This window comes from Oncorhynchus keta, chromosome 9, assembly GCF_023373465.1.
Source record: "Oncorhynchus keta strain PuntledgeMale-10-30-2019 chromosome 9, Oket_V2, whole genome shotgun sequence".
NCBI lineage: Eukaryota > Metazoa > Chordata > Actinopteri > Salmoniformes > Salmonidae > Oncorhynchus > Oncorhynchus keta.
In genome coordinates, this window is record NC_068429.1 from 42,722,167 (window position 1) to 42,741,087 (window position 18,921).

At 42.0% G+C, this 18,921-nt stretch overlaps 1 protein-coding gene across 2 annotated transcripts in view; it reads right to left on the bottom strand.

Moving 5' to 3' along the window:
• Positions 1-18,921, bottom strand: part of LOC118387883 (contactin-associated protein-like 4) — a 187,578-nt gene that overhangs the window by 119,391 nt on the left and 49,266 nt on the right. For both annotated transcript variants that reach the window (XM_035776694.2, XM_035776693.2), the window contains exons 3-4: positions 11,943-12,136; positions 8,657-8,804 (exon numbers count right to left, since the gene is read on the bottom strand). In XM_035776694.2, coding sequence (XP_035632587.1) covers positions 8,657-8,804; positions 11,943-12,136 — 342 coding nt within the window. The remainder of the gene's footprint in view (positions 1-8,656; positions 8,805-11,942; positions 12,137-18,921) is intronic.

Genomic DNA, 18,921 nt, shown 5'->3' on the forward strand with positions numbered 1-18,921 from the left:
GTCTCAGATTGGCCAAAAAAAAGATTAAGATGGGAAAAATAACACAAACACTGGGTATAGGAACTCCGCCTCGAAGGCCACCATCCCGGAGTCACCTCTTCACTGTTGACATTGAGACTGGTGTTTTGTGGGTACTATTTAATGAAGCTGTCAGTTGAGGACTTGTGAGGCATCTGTTTCTCAAACTAGATACTCTAATGTACTTGTTCTCTTGCTCAGTTGTGCACCGGGGCATCCCACTCCTCTTTCTATTCTGGTTTGAGCCAGTTTGCACTGTTCCGTGGAGGGAATAGTACACAGCGTTGTACGAGATATTCCGTTTCTTGGAAATTTCTCACATGGAATAGCCTTCATTTCTCAGAACAAGAATAGACTGACGAGTTTCAGAAGAAATAACTTTGTTTCTAGCCATTTTGAGCCTGTAATCGAACCCACAAATGCTGATGCTCCAGATACACAACTAGTCTAAAGGCCAGTTTTATTGCTTCTTTAAGCAGGACAACAGTTTCCAGCTGTGCTAACATAATTACAAACAGGGTTTTCTATTGATCAATTAGCCTTTTAACATTAAAAACTTGGATTAGCTAACACAACGTGCCATTAGAACACAGGAGTGATGTTGATCTACGCCTATGTAGACATTCCATAAAATATCTGCCATTTCCAGCTACAATAGTCATTTACAACATTAACAATGTCTACACCTTATTTCTGACCAATTTGATGTTATTTAATGGACAATAAATGCTTTTCCTTCAAAAACAAGGACATCTCTAAGTGACCCCAAACTTTTGAACGGTAGTGCACTTAGCTAGCGAATGCAGTTTAATTTGATGTCATTATTTTACAAAAACAAGGATATTTTTAAGTCACCCCCAACTTTTGAGTGGAAGTGTATGTACTGTATTTTATATACCATGTATTTTATATACCATCTATTGCATCTTGCCTATGCCGCTCTGTCATTGCTTATCCATATATTCATTTGTATATATTCTTATTCCATTATTTTACTTAGATTTGTGTGTACTAGGTAGTTGTTGTGGAATTGTTAGATTACATGTTAGATATTGCTGAACTGTCGGCACTAGAAGCACAAGCATTTCGCTACACTCGCAATAACATCTGCATGTGACCAATACAATTTGATATGATTTGACATAGAGACCCAGAAAACCTGAGCCTATGCCTTCACTATTGTGAACTACTAAAACAATACAGAAATACACCATGGAAAAAGAAGGAACAGCACGTCAGAAATCAGGTCAATGTAATTCAAGAATCCATAGAATCTAACAACTTATTTGAAAACTCTAAATACAAATACTCGCAAATACAAGTCTTAGAATCAACTATTAAAAACTACCAGAGCCCAGTGGATTCTCCAATTTCATTGAATGAACAGCAGGACAAAATATAAACCCTCCAACCCAAAAAGGCCTTTGGGGTTGATGGTATCCTAAATGAAGTTATAAAAAAATAGACCACAAATTCCAATTGGCTATACTTTATCTTTAACATCATCCTCTTCATCTTATTTGGGACCAAGGACTGATCACCCCAATCCATAAAAGTGGAGACAAATTGGCTTTTTAACAAATTACTGTACGACAGACCACATTTTCACCTTGCACACTAGAATTGACAAACAAACAAACCAAAACAAAGGCAAAGTCTTCTCATGCTTTGTTGATTTCAAAAAAGCTTTCAACTCAATTTGGCATGAGGATCTGCTATACAAATAGATGGAAAGTGGTATTGGGGGAAAACATGTACACAAACAAGTGTGCAGTTAAAATGACCAAAAAACACATTTTTTTCCACGGGGCTGGGGGGTGACACAGGGATGCAGCTTAAGCTCCAACCTCTTCAACATTTAAATCAAATAATTGGCGAGGGCACTAGAACAGTCTGCAGCACCCAGCCTCACCCTACTAGAATCTAAAGTCAAATGTCTTCTGTTTGCTGATGATCTGTTGCTTCTGTCCCCAACCAAAAAGGGCCTACAGCAGCATCTTCGCCACAGATTCTGTCAGACCTGGGCCCTGACAGTAAATCTCATTAAGACAAAAATAATGGTGTTCCAAAAAAGGTCCAGTTGCCAGGACCACGAATACAAATTCCATCTAGACACAGTTGCCCTAGAACACACAAAAAAACTATACCTATCTCGGCCTAAAAATCAGTGCCACAGGTAACTTCCGCACAGATGTGAACGATCTGAGAGACAAGAAGGGCCTTCTATACCATCAAAAAAAATTGACATACCAATTAGGATTCTGGCAAAACAAAAAAATATTTGAATCAGTTATAGAACACATTGCCCTTTATGGTTGAGAGGTCTGGGGTCCACTCACCAACCAAGATTTCACAAAATGAGACAAACACCAAATTGAGACTGCAAAAATATCCTCCATGTACAACGTAAAACACAAAATAATTCATGCAGAGTAGAATTAGGCCGATATCCGGTAATGATACAAATCCAGAAAATAGACTTTATAATTCTACAAGTACCTAAAAGGAAGCGATTCCCAAAAGCCATCACCTACAGAGAAAAGAACCTGGAGATTTATTAAAAATCCAAATGCTGTCACGCCCTGACCTTAGTTATCTTTGTTTTCTTTATTATTTTGGTTAGGTCAGGGTATGACGAGGGTGGTATGTGTGTTTTAGTCTTGTCTAGGGTTTTTTGTATATCTATGGGGTTTTGTTATGTCTAGGTATATGTAGGTCTGTGGTGGCCTGAATTGGTTCCCAATCAGAGACAGCTGTTTATCTTTGTCTCTGATTGGGGATCCTATTTAGGTTGCCTTTTTCCATTTTGGTTTTATGGGTTATTGTCTCTGTGTAGTTGCATGTCAGCACTAGTTGTTTATAGTGTCATGTTCGTTTTGTTGTTTTGTTAGTTTGTTTAAGTGTTTCGTTTTAATAAAAGGAGAATGTATTCCAATCCCGCTGCGCCTTGGTCTCCTTGTTACGACGAACGTGACAAATGCGTTTTTTGGCAGAAATGCCTTCTCGAACATGTGAACTTTCATGGGCCTTAATGTGCCTTAATAACAAACTTGTATGCCATCTGTAAATAAAAATAAAATTGTTAAATTACGAGCCTAGTTGGTTTAGCCACAGAAAAAGACAGAAACCTTCCCGCTAGCTATGATTGGCTGAGGTAATGAGTGGGCTGGACATTCCGAGAGATGAGTTTGGATTGGTCGGCCATATAGCACACTTCTGTCTATTTGAGCTGGTCAGTATGTGTTGGTAATCCTGTAAAAACGCAGCTTTTTTTATGAATCGCTGTGTTGCTCTCCACTTTCTGGAAGTGGAAATAAGTGGAATTTGAGTATGATAGCTAAGAATATGGAGAAAACACTAATCTCCGGATTGCATTAAAGTGGACTGTTAGCTAGCTGGCTGGCTCACTAGCTAACGTTACGTGTATGATCTTATTATTTGTATCTCAGAGCCATTTGATTGGCTAATTATAGCCTAATGTTAGCTAGCTAACATTAAAACTGGTTGGTTAGCTACTTGAGAGTTCATGCAGGGTAGTAACGTCATGAGTTGGAGTTATGGTTCATTGTTTAGCTAGCTAGCTAGCTACATGTCTTAACAAAAGACTCCACTATGCAAGTAACCATTTTGGGTGCGTTGTAAATTCACCTACTCCGATTTCAGAGCACTCTCATCTGTGTGCCAGAGTGCAGATTAACTGATACATTTATGAATGCTAAACACCCATTGAATGTGGCCGGTAAATGTCGGCTAAAAAGCGTAATTAAATTGTTGCCAGCAGCACAGTTACAGTCACCAACGCTCTGGATAATATAAAAATAGCCTAAACAGCTCTGCTAGGGCAAGTAAAATGGTCAAAGTTTGGGTGGGGGCTAAAGCTTAAGAGGGTGTGAATGATGCTGAATGGGTGTAGACAAAGAAGAGCTCTCCAGTATAAGGCAAATTTCTCAAAACATTATAGGGCAAATTTCTCAAAAGGTGAGGTTACAAGTTTATCAACTTTCAAAGTAGAATTACTTTCCCACTGTTCCTCAAATGCAGTGTATGATATACCATTGTGTAGCTCTGTGTCTCTGCTTTCGTCCAATGTAAAAACAAAAACACCACTTCAAATGTTACTTTCATAAGACCGAATCAAGGTTGGTCACATATTTCCCTCAGATTACACAGACCCACAAAAGAATTTGAAAACAAATCCAATTTTGATGAACTGACATATCTACTGGGTGAAATACCACACTGTGCAATCACAGCAGCAAGACTTGTGACCTGTTGCCACAAGAAAAGGGCGACCAGTGAAGAACAAACACCATTGTAAATACATCCTATATTTATGTGTATTTATTTTCCCTTTTGTACTTTAACTATTTGTACATCCTTACAGAACTGTATATAGACATAATATGACATTTAAAATGTCTTTATTCTTTTGGAACTTTTGTGAGTGTAACATTCACTGTTCTTTTTTTCACTTCACCCTACAGGGTCCAACATTCAAAATTCAATAGCTAAATGATCCTTAGTATATTAAAACAATTCCTTATGCTAGTTTTACTAGAAACCCAGCCCTTGGCCCTTAGACTTTAGGGGGATAGAATACGCATTTCTTCAGTAAAAAGACAGGTGCTGCTGATAATACTGACATCGTTGTCAAGGCACAGGCAAAGGACAAAGTGACTTCAGAAAGTATTCACACCCCGTCACGTTCTGACCTTTATTTTCCTTTGTTTTGTCTTAATTTAGTGTGGTCAGGGCGTGAGTTGGGGTAGGCAGTCTATGTTTTGGGTTTTTATGTTTGGGTTTCTGTTTCGGCCTAGTATGGTTCTCAATCAGAGGCAGGTGTCGTTAGTTGTCTCTGAGAATCATACTTAGGTCGCCTGGGTTTCACTGTTGGTATGTGGGTGTTTGTTTCCCGTGTCAGTGTTTGTGCCACACAGGACTGTTTTGGTTTGGTTTATTTCATGTTATCGTTTATTGTTTTGTATTTCATAGTGTTCAGGCTTTTCTTATTAAGATTTGTCATGAACACTTACCACGCCGCATCTTGGTCCGATCCTTACTCCTCTTCAGACGAAGAGGAGGAAATCTGCCGTTACAGAAAAACCCACCAACAGAGCACCAAGCAGCGTGGTAATGGGCAGCAGCAACAGCGATGTCAGGACTCCTGGACATGGGAGGACGTTTTGGACGACAAAGGTTGCTACACATGGGAGGAGATCCTGGCTGGTAGGGATCACCTCCCATGGGAACAGGTGGAGGCAGCTAGGAGAGCAGAGGCAGCCGGAGAGATGAGCCAGCGATACGAGGGAACATGGCTGGCAAGGAAGCCCGAGAGGCGGCCCCCAAAATGTCTTGGGGGGTGGCACACAGGGAGTGTGGCGAAGCCAGGTAGGAGACCTGTGCCAACTTCCTGTGCTTACCGGAGAGCGAGAGAGACCGGGCAGGCACCGTGTTATGCTGTGGAGCGCTTTGTGTCCCCGGTGCGGGTGCATAGCCCGGTGCGGTACTTTCCAGCTCCTCATATCGGCCGGGCTAGAGTGGGCATCGAGCCAGGTGCCATGAAGCCGGCTCTACGCATCTGGTCTCCAGTGTATCTCCTTGGGCCGGCGTACATGGCACCAGCCTTACGCATGGTGTCCCCGGTTCGCCAGCACAGCCCAGTGCGGCCCTTCGGGCTACGGGGAGCATTCAACCAGGTAAGGTTGGGCAGGCTCGGTGCTCAAGAGCTCCAGTATGCCTGCATGGTCCGGTCTATCCAGTACCAGCTCCACACACCAGCCCTCCGGTGGCAGCCCCCCACACCAGGCTGACTCTCCGTCTTCTGCCTACAGGGTCTCCAGCCTGTCCAGCGCTGCCAGAGCCTTCCTCCTCTCCAGTGCTGCCAGAGTCTCCCGTCTGTCCAGATCTGCTCGAGTCTCCCGTCTGTCCAGAACTGCTAGAGTCTCCCGTCTGTCCTGAGCTGCTAGAGTCTCCCGTCTGTCCTGAGCTGCTAGAGTCTCCCGTCTGTCCTGAGCTGCTAGAGTCTCCCGTCTGTCCTGAGCTGCTAGAGTCTCCCGTCTGTCCTGAGCTGCTATAGTCTCCCGTTTGTCCTGAGCTGCTAGAGCCGCCAGTCTGTCCTGAGCCGTCAGAGCCGCCAGTCTGTCCAGAGACGTCAGTCAGCCAGGACCTGCCAGCCGTCAGTCAGCCAGGAGCTGCCAGAGCCGCCAGCCAGCCAGGAGCTGCCAGAACCACCAGCCAGCCAGGAGCTGCCAGAGCCGCCAGCCAGCCAGGAGCTGCCAGAGCAGTCAGTCAGCCAGGCGATGCCATGGTCAGGGCGTGAGTTGGGGTGGGCAGTCTATGTTTTGTGTTTCTATGTTTGGGTTTCTGTTTCGGCCTAGTATGGTTCTCAATCAGAGGCAGGTGTCGTTAGTTGTCTTAGGTAGCCTGGGTTTCACAGTTGGTTTGTGGGTGTTTGTGCCACACGGGACTGTTTAGGTTTGGTTTATTTTATGTTATCGTTTATTGTTTTGTATTTCATAGTGTTCAGGCTTTTCTTATTAAAATTCGTCATGAAATCTTCTGTGACACACCCCTGGACTTTTTCCACATTTTTTTTGTGTTACAACGTGCGATTAAAATTGACTTAATTTTTTTGTCAACGATCTACACAATACGCTGTAATGTCAAAGTGGGGGAAAAATACAACCTTTGTAAAAAAATAAATGAAAAATAAAACTAATATATGTTGATTAGATAAGTATTCAACCCCATGAGTCAAGACAAGTTAAGAAATATATACAGGATTGTTCTTTTAAAACAATGTTTCAAATATAATATGCTACCGTTGGCAGTGACTATATATGTGAGTCTTTCTTGGTAAATCTCTAAGAGCTTTGCATACCTGGATTGTACAATATTTTTACATTATTATTTTTAAAATTCTTCAAGCACTTCGGGTCCCGGGGACCGAGTTTGGGGAACTCTGGCATAGCCCATGTATCGGATGCTGCCTGGCCAAAAATGATGCATGTCATACTTTTTTTGGCCAGCCAGCATCAGATACATGGTTTACATTTAATAAAACAGAGGGGCGCTGTGTCGCTTGCTTGGTTGCTTTCTACTGTGAGATATTTTCAGCCACTTGCAAATTGAAGGAAAGTTTGCCGGTGTCCTGTTTGGATGCTGGAATTATTTTGGATGAACGTGCGAAGTGATCTGAAGTGATTTGTTTGACAATCAGATGAGAACATCATGACTGGTTATGTTCATGGCACTTTACAGTTCAATGACATGTCTTTACTATAAATAAATCCCTATTATTTTGAGGTGGGGGGGGGGGGGTTCAGAATGGCCTCTGGCTGGGGTGTTCAAATCACTGCCGTACATACTTTAATATACACTGAGTATACTGCTGTAAACAATACGAACACTTGATCTTTCCATGTCATTGACTGACCAGATAAATCCAGATGAAATCTATAATCCCTTATTGATGTCACTTGTTAAATCCACTTCAGTCAGTGTTGATGAAGGGGATGAGGCAGTTTAAAGAATGATTTTTAAGCCTTGAGATAAATGGATGGGCAAGACAAAACAGGTTTGTGTCAACAACTGCAACGCTGCTGGGTTTTTCTCGCTCAACAGTTTTCCGTGTGTATCAAGAATGGTCCACCACCAAAAGGACATCCAACCAACTTGACACAACTGGGGGAAGCATTGGAGTCAACATGGGCCAGCATCCCTGTGGAACGCTATCGACACCTTGTAGAATCCATGCCCCGATAAATTGAGGATGTTCTGAGGGCAAAAGTGGGGGTTGCAACTCAATAGGAAGGTGTTCCTAATGTTTGGTAAACTCTGTGTATAATATATTGTAATTCGTGTAACACTGTTTTACAAGGCTACTTCCCTGGCATTTACTTTACATGCTTACTGATTTCATGGTCATTACAGAAAAATGACCAAATACAACAATTTATTTGAATTGGGCTGTAGAACAATTATAGCACTGGTAGCACTCACTGAATGTTTAAAACAAAAAATTCCAGATTGTAATTCCATACCCAAAAGTCAGATAAATTCACTATCAATAAGTATAAACAAACCCTGGACACGAATTGTTTTGAGAGTGAAACCATCTGTTCTCACGTATAATCATTCAAAACAAAAATATAACATATCAAAACACATCCACTCTGTCCTCTCTCATTTATCTCATAATACATTTCCTCCCACTAGTGCCACCTACAAGAAGAACAAAAAAAACAATTCATATATTAATGTAATACAACTCATAAATCATCACTCTACATGGTGGACTGATTAAAAAAACTATCCAGGGATAGGTTGTTGGACTGAGGGAGAAACAGAGGCCGAGCTGCCAGAGTATGAGAAAGAATATACAACATATGTCTGTGCGAGACAGAAATGACAACAGTGAAAATAAAATAGATTCAGCTTTCGCATATTGTTTGTTGGCTCATCTTAAGAAAAAAGCTGTTAGTACATGTAAACCTACAATAGTTTCTGTCCTAGTTTAATAATGGAAAAAATACCCTGGGGGCAAAACTGGTTGCAATGACATCAATACAACCAGATTAGGGTAATCTCATTGCAATAAGGAAATTATGTCCTGTCCACCCCCCCTGGTTGTACTTACTGTAAGGGCATCCATAGGCCTCCAGCCTCAGGCCTATCCTCCCGTTAGGGTTCCAGTCTAGAGGAAGTAACCGTAGGAACCTGGCAAAGACTGGCTGCTGCAGTTTGAACTGCACCACACTGTCTGCATTGCTGTTTCCAGTGAATGCCTGGAGAAACACAAAGAGGGTTAGGGTTAATGGATAGTTCATTGAAATGTTGTGGACAGTTAGTTGAACATCTACAAACCGTCTATTTGGGACTATCCAAATAAGGAGTTACCATATGCACTACCTGATTTACCACTGTATGATATGATTGTTTTTCTTCTTTGGGTCAGAGGAGGCTGGTAGGAAGAGCTATAGGAGGACAGGCAACTTGTAATGGCTGGAATGGAATTCATGGAACTGAGTCAGACATGTGGTTTCCATATGTTTGACGTGTTTGATATCATTCCATTCCAGCCATTACAATAATCCTGTCCTCCTACAGCTCCTTCCACCCTCCTCCACTGCTTTGGCAAACCCACTTTTTTTCATGAAATAAAAATAGATACTCCCACACTGATGAATGCTCCCAATAGCTTTGCCTCCACCTATTGAGAAGAGCATGTGGCCACATTGATAAAGTGGGTTCTGAAAGGGTTTTGTTACTGATGAGATTAATAAGAAATGTAATACTGATGCTCTTTCCGTCTCATGTTTGCTGGCAAATACTTAGGTCTACTATTTGAGTAATGAGCGTCGTTAACCTCTCTGATCCTAACTTATGTTTCTAATAAGACATGCACATATTACATAGCAGTATTGTGTTATATTATTTGTCCTCTCCTCCTGTTCCCTGGCTGTGTCCCAATTGGAATGCTATTACCTATTTAGTGTACTACTTTTGACTAGTGCTGTGTATGGGCCCTGGTCAAAAGTAGTGCACTAAATACGGAACATGGTACCATTTGGGACACAGCCCCTGTCTCTCATTAAGATGGATAAATAATGGGTTCATCCCCTAGGAGTTTTCCATCCTACCTTTGAAGTTGACACTCCAGTTAATTGGTGGTTCACACGCTAAAATAAGGGTGAAATACCCAATTAACACTGTTAACGTCCTAACTATTATTGTGAGATAGACAAGAGCCGGGCCAGTAGCTCCCTTTCATGTTGGCTAGGGGAGACGATAAAGTGCATTCAGAAAGTTTTCCACATTTTGTTACGTTAACAGTCTTATTCTAAAATGTATTAAATCATTTTTTTCCCTCATCAATCGACACAGAACACCCCATAATGACAAAGCAAAAACAGGTTTTTAGAAAACTGAAATATCACATTTACATAAGTATTCAGACCCTTTACTCAGTACTTTCTTGAAGCACCTTTGGCAGTGATTACAGCCTCAAGTGTTCTTGGGTATGACGCTACAAGCTTTTCACACCTGTATTTGGTGTGACAAGTTTCTCCCGTTCTTCACTGCAGATCTTCTCAAGCTCTGTCAGGTTGTATGGGGAGCGCCGCTGCACAGCAATTTTCAGGTCTTTCCAGAGATGTTCGATCGGGTTCAAGTCCGGGTTCTGGCTGGGTCACTCCAGGACAATCGGAGGCCTGTCCCAAAGCCACTCCTGCGGTATCTTGGCTGTGTGCTTAGTGTCGTTGTCCTGTTGGAAGGTTAACCTTTGCTGCAGTCTGAGGTCCTGAGCCCTCTTGTCACGCCCTGGCCATAGAGGCTTTTATTCTCTATTTTGGTTAGGCCAGGGTGTGACTAGGGTGGGCATTCTATGTTCATTTTCTATGTTTTGTATTTCTTTGTTGTTTGGCCTGGTGTGGTTCTCAATCAGAGGCAGCTGTCTATCGTTGTCTCTGATTGAGAACCATACTTCGGTAGCTTTGTACCACGCTCCGCTTTGGTCCTCACCTTCTTCCACCAACAGCCGTTTCAACTCTGGAGAAGGTTTTCATCTCTCTATACTTTGCTCCGTTCATCTTTCCCTCGATCCTATCTAGTCTCCCAGTCCCCGAGGCATAAAAACCTCTCCACAATATGATGCTTCCACCACCGTGCTTAACCTTATGGATGGTGCCAGGTTTCCTCCAGGCGTGACACATGACATTCAGGCCAAAGTGTTCCATCTTGGTTTTGTGTTGAAAATCTGCGTTTATAATATAACATTTGATGTCTGTCCCAGACTGAAATTGACTTTCTTAGTGTCGTTGCATAATTTGGAGGGCTGAGAAGCAGCATCATCATCGTCTTTGAAGAGAGCGGATGAGCCGTGCGTCTGGTGAAGCAAAATGTTAAGCCCAACAAATTCCACTGTTTTCTGCTAAGAAAGCTCAGTAAGCTGCATCTTATTTGTGTGTGTGTGTGTTCCCATAAGTGCGTCTCATTTGCTCCGGGAAGGAGGTGTCCCTTTGAAATATGCCTGAGTCAAGGTGCAAATCCCTCCAACGCCTGCCCCCTGTCTGACAAGCCTTCGCTCATAGAAGAGAAAGAGAACAACACTCATCCCTTAAACTCAAACTTATTAAGCCCGTTCTGAGGAAACAAAAAACACGTACCAGGACTGGTACTGATAGTAGACTCCTGCTGTCAACTAGAGTTTAAAAACCCTCTAAGAGGTTCTTAGGATTGATGAGAATGTGCAGAAATTTGATGCCAAGTACTTCAAAATATACGTCGTCAAACTGTGAGTACAGAAGAGGACTGTATGCACATATGTTGTGAAATCAGAATTTTCTTATTGACAATCTTTCTAATTCTCTCTTCCTCATGTCAGCTAAAATTAACAGAATGCTATTTAGTACGAAAAGCAAATAACAAGGATGGCAAAACACTCAAATGCAGCTATATCCAACAATTCTCCCAGCCAACAGTATAGAGCTAAGCTGGGCTTTTCCTGCCTTCCAGTGATTCATCTATTATTCATTGACAGTGAAAGGACGCTTATGAGGCTATTTGAGAGTTTGGTTACATGGTGTACTTGGTAGCGTCTGAAATGGCACCCTATTCCTATATAGTGCACTACTTTTGACCATAGTCCATGGGCCCTGGTCTAGCCTCTGCTACAGGCTTTCACCTCACCACAACGTGAGCGAAGCCTAGGAGCAGAGGCGAGCCCTGGTCAATCGTAGCACAAGGGTGCCACAGGGTGCAATTTCAGATGCAGCCATATGGTCTTTGCTCAGTGACTTACCCCAATGCTGTCTTGCAGGTTTAAATGACTACAACCAGTCAAGGTTGCCCCCTGACCCTGACACTGTCTTCCAGGTATGATTACCTACGATGTACACTAGTTAAGGTTGCCCATGGAGACTTACCCCGATGCTGTCCTCCTGGCGGTACTGTTTCCAGTTGCGTCCCGTGTCGCTGAACATGAGGAGGAAGGAGGAGACCCAGTCTGAACTGCCGTAGCGACCCTGCGTGGCCACGGCTGTGATCTCCGTCCGCTCCCCCAGGTCCACCTCCAACCACTGGTACTTATTAGACTCTACAGGAGCCCAGCCTCCGGCACCTGAAGGAAAAACACACAGGGATCCCAGATATGGTAACTCTTTACATTATAAACTAACTCAATGACAAGAGGAACAGACACACACAGACAGAAAGGGGCAGTTTCCCGGACAAAGTTTAAGCCTAATCTTGGACATTAAAAGCATTTCCAATGGTGATTCTCCATTGAGAATGGTTTTCAATCCAAGACTAGGCGTAATCTTTGTCTGGGAAACCGGCCTTATGACAGAAGGAACACGCACAGGCATAGTTACACATCCAACATCATGTAACCTATTGTCAGTGATAGTCTATCGGTGGTTTGTTGAGCAGCCCGTGTGACTTATTACATAACTCAATGGTTCTCATCCGTTTTTTGGTCATTTTACCCCAAGCACATTTTGCTCTGCTTGAAGTACCCCCTCATGTGCAACTGATCATTAGGCGTATATTCTTATGAGTCTTCCCAAGGACCCTCTGAGAATAGGCGTTGATGGTGCCCATCATTATATTGTCAACTCTATGAGAGGAAACATACACTTTTGAGGGAAACCGTTTGGGAAAGTGTGTTTTTAACATATGGGTGACCTTACAGTTCAGGGGATGGACTTTCATTTTTTTTTTTAAGAAACAAATGGGCTTTAGATTAACAAACCTGTCAACACAAACAGCATACGATAAGCTTGCGCATACTCCGGTTTGGTAGCAGTCTAGTATCCTATAGTATTGTAGCACATATGACATACACTGAATTAACCAAACATTAGGAACACATTCCTAATATTAAAATGCACCCGTGAGCCTGGCACCTACTACCATACCCCGTTCAACGGCACTTACATCTTTTGCCTTGCCCATTCACCCTCTGAATGGCACACGTACACAATCCATGTCTCATTTGTCTCAAGGCTTCAAAAATCCTACTTTAATAACCTTTTACTGCAGTGTGCTAAATCGGGGTCATAGAGTGTTTCTTGGTAGTCTTAAACAAACATTCTTTAAAACAAAACTATACACCTCACACACGTGGTTATGTGCTTAAAAAAAAGAAGAGACTTGTACCATGTGTCAGATACAGAGTTGAAATGTATTCCATTTTGAGTTTGCATCCCAATATTACACTTTATATACACATCACAGAAGACTGACATATAACAAAAACCTTTGACATAGAAACACCGGATTTTCCAATTAACCCTTCATCTACACTGATTGACGTGGATGTAACAAGTGACATTCATAAGGGAACATAGCCTTCACCTGGATTCACCTGGTCTGTCCATGTCAATGAATGTTTTGTATACTCACTGTACATATTCAATTAACAGATTCTGTACAGTGCACTGTATATCATCTCTGGGAATATAGCAGCCTTGCACAACGAAATTGAACCGAAACACATCAACATCCATTACAGAGCTGGTAGCAAAACGAGGAAGAATGATCCAACATCAGGTGATGTGCTCATGGGATACATTCTCCTCGGGTATCATTTGGTATTCAAGGCTCATATATGAGCAAGCAGTCACTCTCCATTTGCCAGTAGCAAACACATGATACAATTATATTCATATGACAAAGCAGAGCAGCTCCAATGATGCAGCAGACTGGTTTAAATGTGCAGAAAAGTCCTCTGTGACATTTCAAGTCACATCATCAGATTCAAAACAAAGTAACCACTCAAACTGGAGCTCTGGATATGACTGCAGTGGGGTTTAGAGTCAATCCCCTAGATGTAATGGCAATCCCCTACTTGCAATGACTGTGATATATGGTTGTCTTACCTTACCTACCTTAGTTGAACGCACGTTCTGGATAAGAGCGTCTGCTGAACGACCAAATGTAAATGTAGATAGAAAAAAATAGAGCAATCGAATCAGCAAAGTGTCCTGTTCCATGAAACCACACAACAGGCTGTGGAACAGGAACGGGTCTTTGGCTTCTGCAGGAGCCAGGAGGAGGGAGAGAGAGGGGGTAGCCAAAGAGAGACATGAGGAGGAGGAGGAGGAGGAGGAGTGATGAAATAGCACTGTAGAATGGAGACACCATCGTGAGAAAGAAGGGACCACAGGATGAGAGGTGTGCTAATGTCTGTGACAGAGGGGAAGTACAAAATGCTGAGTCGGGCAAAAGCACCACCTCAGGGCCCCGGACACCAGATGGACGGAGTGGGAGCAGAGAGGAGTCTAGAGGAGGTACCCAGGCTTCCAGCAGGGCCGCCCCAAAGACACAACACAGCTAGAGGACCGAACCTAGTCACACCGCAGCTGGGAATAGAAATGTCCCAATAACCTGCAGTGGGCTTTACTCTATACAGAGAGACACACAGAGCCTTTGAAGTAACCAACACAAAAACACAGAGGTTAAAGGCCACTAAACATTTGCAAAGACGATGTCATCTAACTAAGCTGACGCAAAAACTCTCCACGAACTGGTAGGAATCCCACAGAGACATAGGGACCAGATTCTCCTGATTTTCCACACTTCTCCCAAAGTGTGCACCAGCACAATACCCATACTATGTAGACAACATGTAAGGTTCTATTGAATCACATCCTTCAGCACCTCACACCTGCAGCAAACTAAATAAGGAGGATAAAGATAATCTAGGACATACTACATACACATGTAAATGTTTAGATGTTGTACACTAAGCTATGTTTCATTCCTTATATGAATGCGAAGTGAATGAGTTGGTAGTTATTTATATTCATTATCCTACTTTTATTGTTTATATGACCGCCTATTGGTTCCACTCATACTGTCTGGTCTGTTCAGGGGCAAGACAACACGCTGCCCGCATGTGTTGGCATTTAGGACGAGAGGCAGCGAAAGGCCAGGTTGAATAAGTACTTAACTTTAGTAGCAGACAGATGCTGCCATTGACACAGCGATGAGAGGCAGAGAGCAAACACATTGACCTTTGCTCAATACTGGCGATGGAATAGACAACATGCAGGGGGGAACAAAGAGGAGAAGAGTACACAATACCAGGAAGGAATCCACCTACAAATACAGAAGACAAAGACAGAGTATTCATCCCAAATGGGCGCTGGCCCAGGTCAAGAGTAGTGTATAGGGTACCAGTAGGGTAACAGTAGGGCATTCTATAGGGGACAGAGTGCAATTTGGGACGCATTCAAATACAGAAAATGGGTTGTAATGAAGCACGTTTCTCAGCTTTTACCTCTCATTCTCACAAGCAGTTAACACATTTGTGTGTTTTATTCTGTCTTAAAAATGGGCAATTCTTAACAGGAGGGCTCGTATGTCTATTCATGGCTGCTGGGAAGCAGAACTGGGATAACTATAGTTTTAATTGTACTTTCTGAAAAGTAAAACAAACTTGCAGGGGAACAAATAGTTATTTTGGAGGTGACAACAAATTTTGAAATACAGATCCCCAAAAACTACTACTTTTTAAAACTATTGGAAGACAGATCTCAGAAAGTAACAACTAAAAAAAGGATTTTAATACATATCTCAGGAAGTGACTACTTCTCTGAAACTATTGGATTGGCTTCCTTCAATTAATGGCAGGGCTGTATCTGGAACGTCATGTTGAAGATAGAAATATAATAAATAGAGCACACACAATCTCCTAAACGTTTACAATCTATCTGACAATCATATTTGAGCTACACAATACATTTCAATCCGTACATTTTATAAATTGTCCTTAAACAACCTCTACAGGATCTGTCCCCCCCCGAGGGACGGTTAAGCTAACGTAGGCTAATGTCATTACCATGAGGTTGTAAGTAACATGAACATTTCCTAGGACATAGACATGTCTAATATGTGCAGAAAGCTTCAATTCTTGCATTTCAAAGACGGTACAAAAAACGCATGGTTTCTCTTTGTTTTTATCTTCTACCAGATCAAATGTGTTATTTTCTCCAACATTCATTTCACATTTCCACAAACTTCAAAGTGTTTCCTTTCAAATGGTATCAAGAATATGCATATCCTGTCACGCCTTGGTCATAGTATTTTGTGTTTTCCTTAATTATTTGTTCAGGCCAGGGTGTGACATGGGTTTATATGTTGTGTTTCGTATTGGGGTTTTGTAGGCATTGGGATTGCGGCTGAGTAGGGGTATAGCATAGGCTTGGCTGCCTGAGGCGGTTCTCAATCAGAGTCAGGTGATTCTCGTTGTCTCTGATTGGGAACCATATTTAGGTAGCCTGGGTTTCACAGTGTATTTCGTGGGTGATTGTTCCTGTCTATGTGTAGTTGTTCACCAGACAGGCTGTATTAGGTTTTGTTGTTTTTTTGTATATTACGTTATTTCATGCATCGTCATTATTTTCATTATAGACATGAGTAACCACCACGCTGCATTTCGGTCCGACTCTCTTTCGACAAACGAACGCCGTTACATATCCTTGCTTCAGGTCCTGAAGGAAAAAATTTAGCAAAAATTGAAAAATGGGATGGATGCGAGGTTTTAATGTCCATTGCCCCAGGTGTACAAAATTAAGTTAAACTAATTAGCCAATGATATTTTGTAAAGATAAGTATACTGAACAAAAATATAAACTCAATATGCAACAATTTCAAAGATTTTACTGAGTTACAGTTCATAGAAGGAAATCAGTCAAATTCATTAGCGCCAAATCTATGGATTTCACATGACTGAGCAGGGCGCAGCCATGGGTGGGCTTGGGAGGGCATAGTCCCACCCACTGGGGAGTGAGGCCCAGCCAATCAGAATATGTTTTTTCCACAAAAGTGCTTTATTACAGACAGAAATAATCCTCAGAACACCCCCTCCCCCTCTTCAGACGATCCCGCAGGTGAAAAAGCCATATGTGGATGTCCTGGTTACACGTGGTCTATGGCTGTATGGACATTTGGATGTACTGCCAAACGCTCTAAAACAACATTGCAGGCGGCTTATGGTAGAGAAATTAACATACAATTATCTGGCAACAGCTCTGTTGGAAATTTCTGAAGTCAGCATGCCAATTGCACGCTCCCTCAAAACTTGAGACATCCGTGGCATTGTGTTGTGTAACAAAACTGCACATTTTAAGTGGCCTTTTATTGTCCCCAGCATTAAGCGGCAACTGTGTAATGATCATGCTGTTAAATCAGCTTCTTGATTTGCCACATGGCAGGTGGTGTCACGTTCACTGTCTTCAAACTCCCTGTCATAAATGAGCCTAGGCGCAGCGTACATGTAGTTCCACATCTTTAATTACATTACATAATAAAGTGAAACCTTCACAAAACAACAGGTAAACAGAAACCGAACGTGACGCAACTGTTGCGCACACAAACACACACAGAAAATAAATAATTACCCACAAACACAGGTGGGGAAAAAGGCTGCCTAAGTATGATTCCCAATCAGAGACAATGATAGACAGCTGCCTCTGATTGTGAACCATACCCAGCCAACAAAGAAACAGACTAACTAGAATGCCCACTCAAATCACACCCTGACGTAACCAAATTAGAGAATAAAAAGTGTTTAAGGCCAGGGCGTGACAGGTGGATGGATTATCTTGGCAAATGAGAAATGCTCACTAATAGGGATGATAATAAGGATGTTAACAAATTTGTGCACAGAATCTGAGAAATTATATTTTTGTGCATATGGAACTTTTCTGAGATCTTTAATTTCAGCTGATGAAAAATGGGACCAACACTTCACATGTTGCATGGATATTTTAGTAGAGTATATAAATACGTTTTGATGCTCAACGACTGCATGACACTTTCAACACGCCATTGAAAAGGTCAAAAGCTGCAATACATTTTACAATACCTGAACATACTGCAGAGTAAATCAAAGCCATTTGCAAACATTACAAAACAGGCAAGTTGGATGCTTAGAAAAACAACTTTGAACATCTTCTCCATCTGAGGGTAAGTGCTCTTGTTTTACTCAGAATTACAAAACTAACATGATTTTCCGCCTACATTGGCTGTAGTTGATTCAAGAAGGCAGTTTTGGGATATTTGGTTTTCTGTCGACACTTAATAGACATATTTTGTAACTGTTAGTATTCTCAGCAATACTTAACATTAAACTGTGGTTGTGCCTGTGATATAAAACCATAATTACTTTGAGAAAATGTTTATTAGCATGTTGTTACATAATACTTTGGTCATTGCATTTTAATTGCAAAGCAATGAGCTGATAGTGACTGTTCCTTATTCCACTTATGTAATTTACCATTATTATGCAATTATAAAGCAATTTCCAAAGTCCTATGTAACAACAATGTTGCTATTGTCATAATCAACATTACTACACATGTATAGGAACTTGATGTCAAGTGTTACTGTGTGTCTAGTGTCTAGTTTAAGAAACAGACGCCTCACAAGTCCTCAATTGGCAGCTTCATTAAATAGTACCCGCAAAACACCAGTCTCAATGTCAACCGTGAAGAGGCGACTCCGGGATGCTGGCCTTCTAGGCAGAGTTGCAAAGAAAAAGCCACATCTCAGACTGGCCAATTACAAGAAAAGATTAAGATGGGAAAAAGAACACAGACATTGGACAGAGGAACTCTGCCTAGAGGGCTAGCATACCGGAGTCGCCTCTTCACTGCTGACATTGAGACTGGTGTTTTGCGGGTACTATTTAATGAAGCTGCCAATTGAGGACTTGTGAGGCGTCTGTTTCTTAAACTAGACACTCGAATGTACTTGTCCTCTTGCTCAGATGCTCACGGGGCATCCCACTCCTCTTTCTATTCTGGTTAAATCAAATCAAATCCAATTTTATTTGTCACATACACATGGTTAGCAGATGTTAGTGCGAGTGTAGCGAAATGCTTGTGCTTCTAGTTC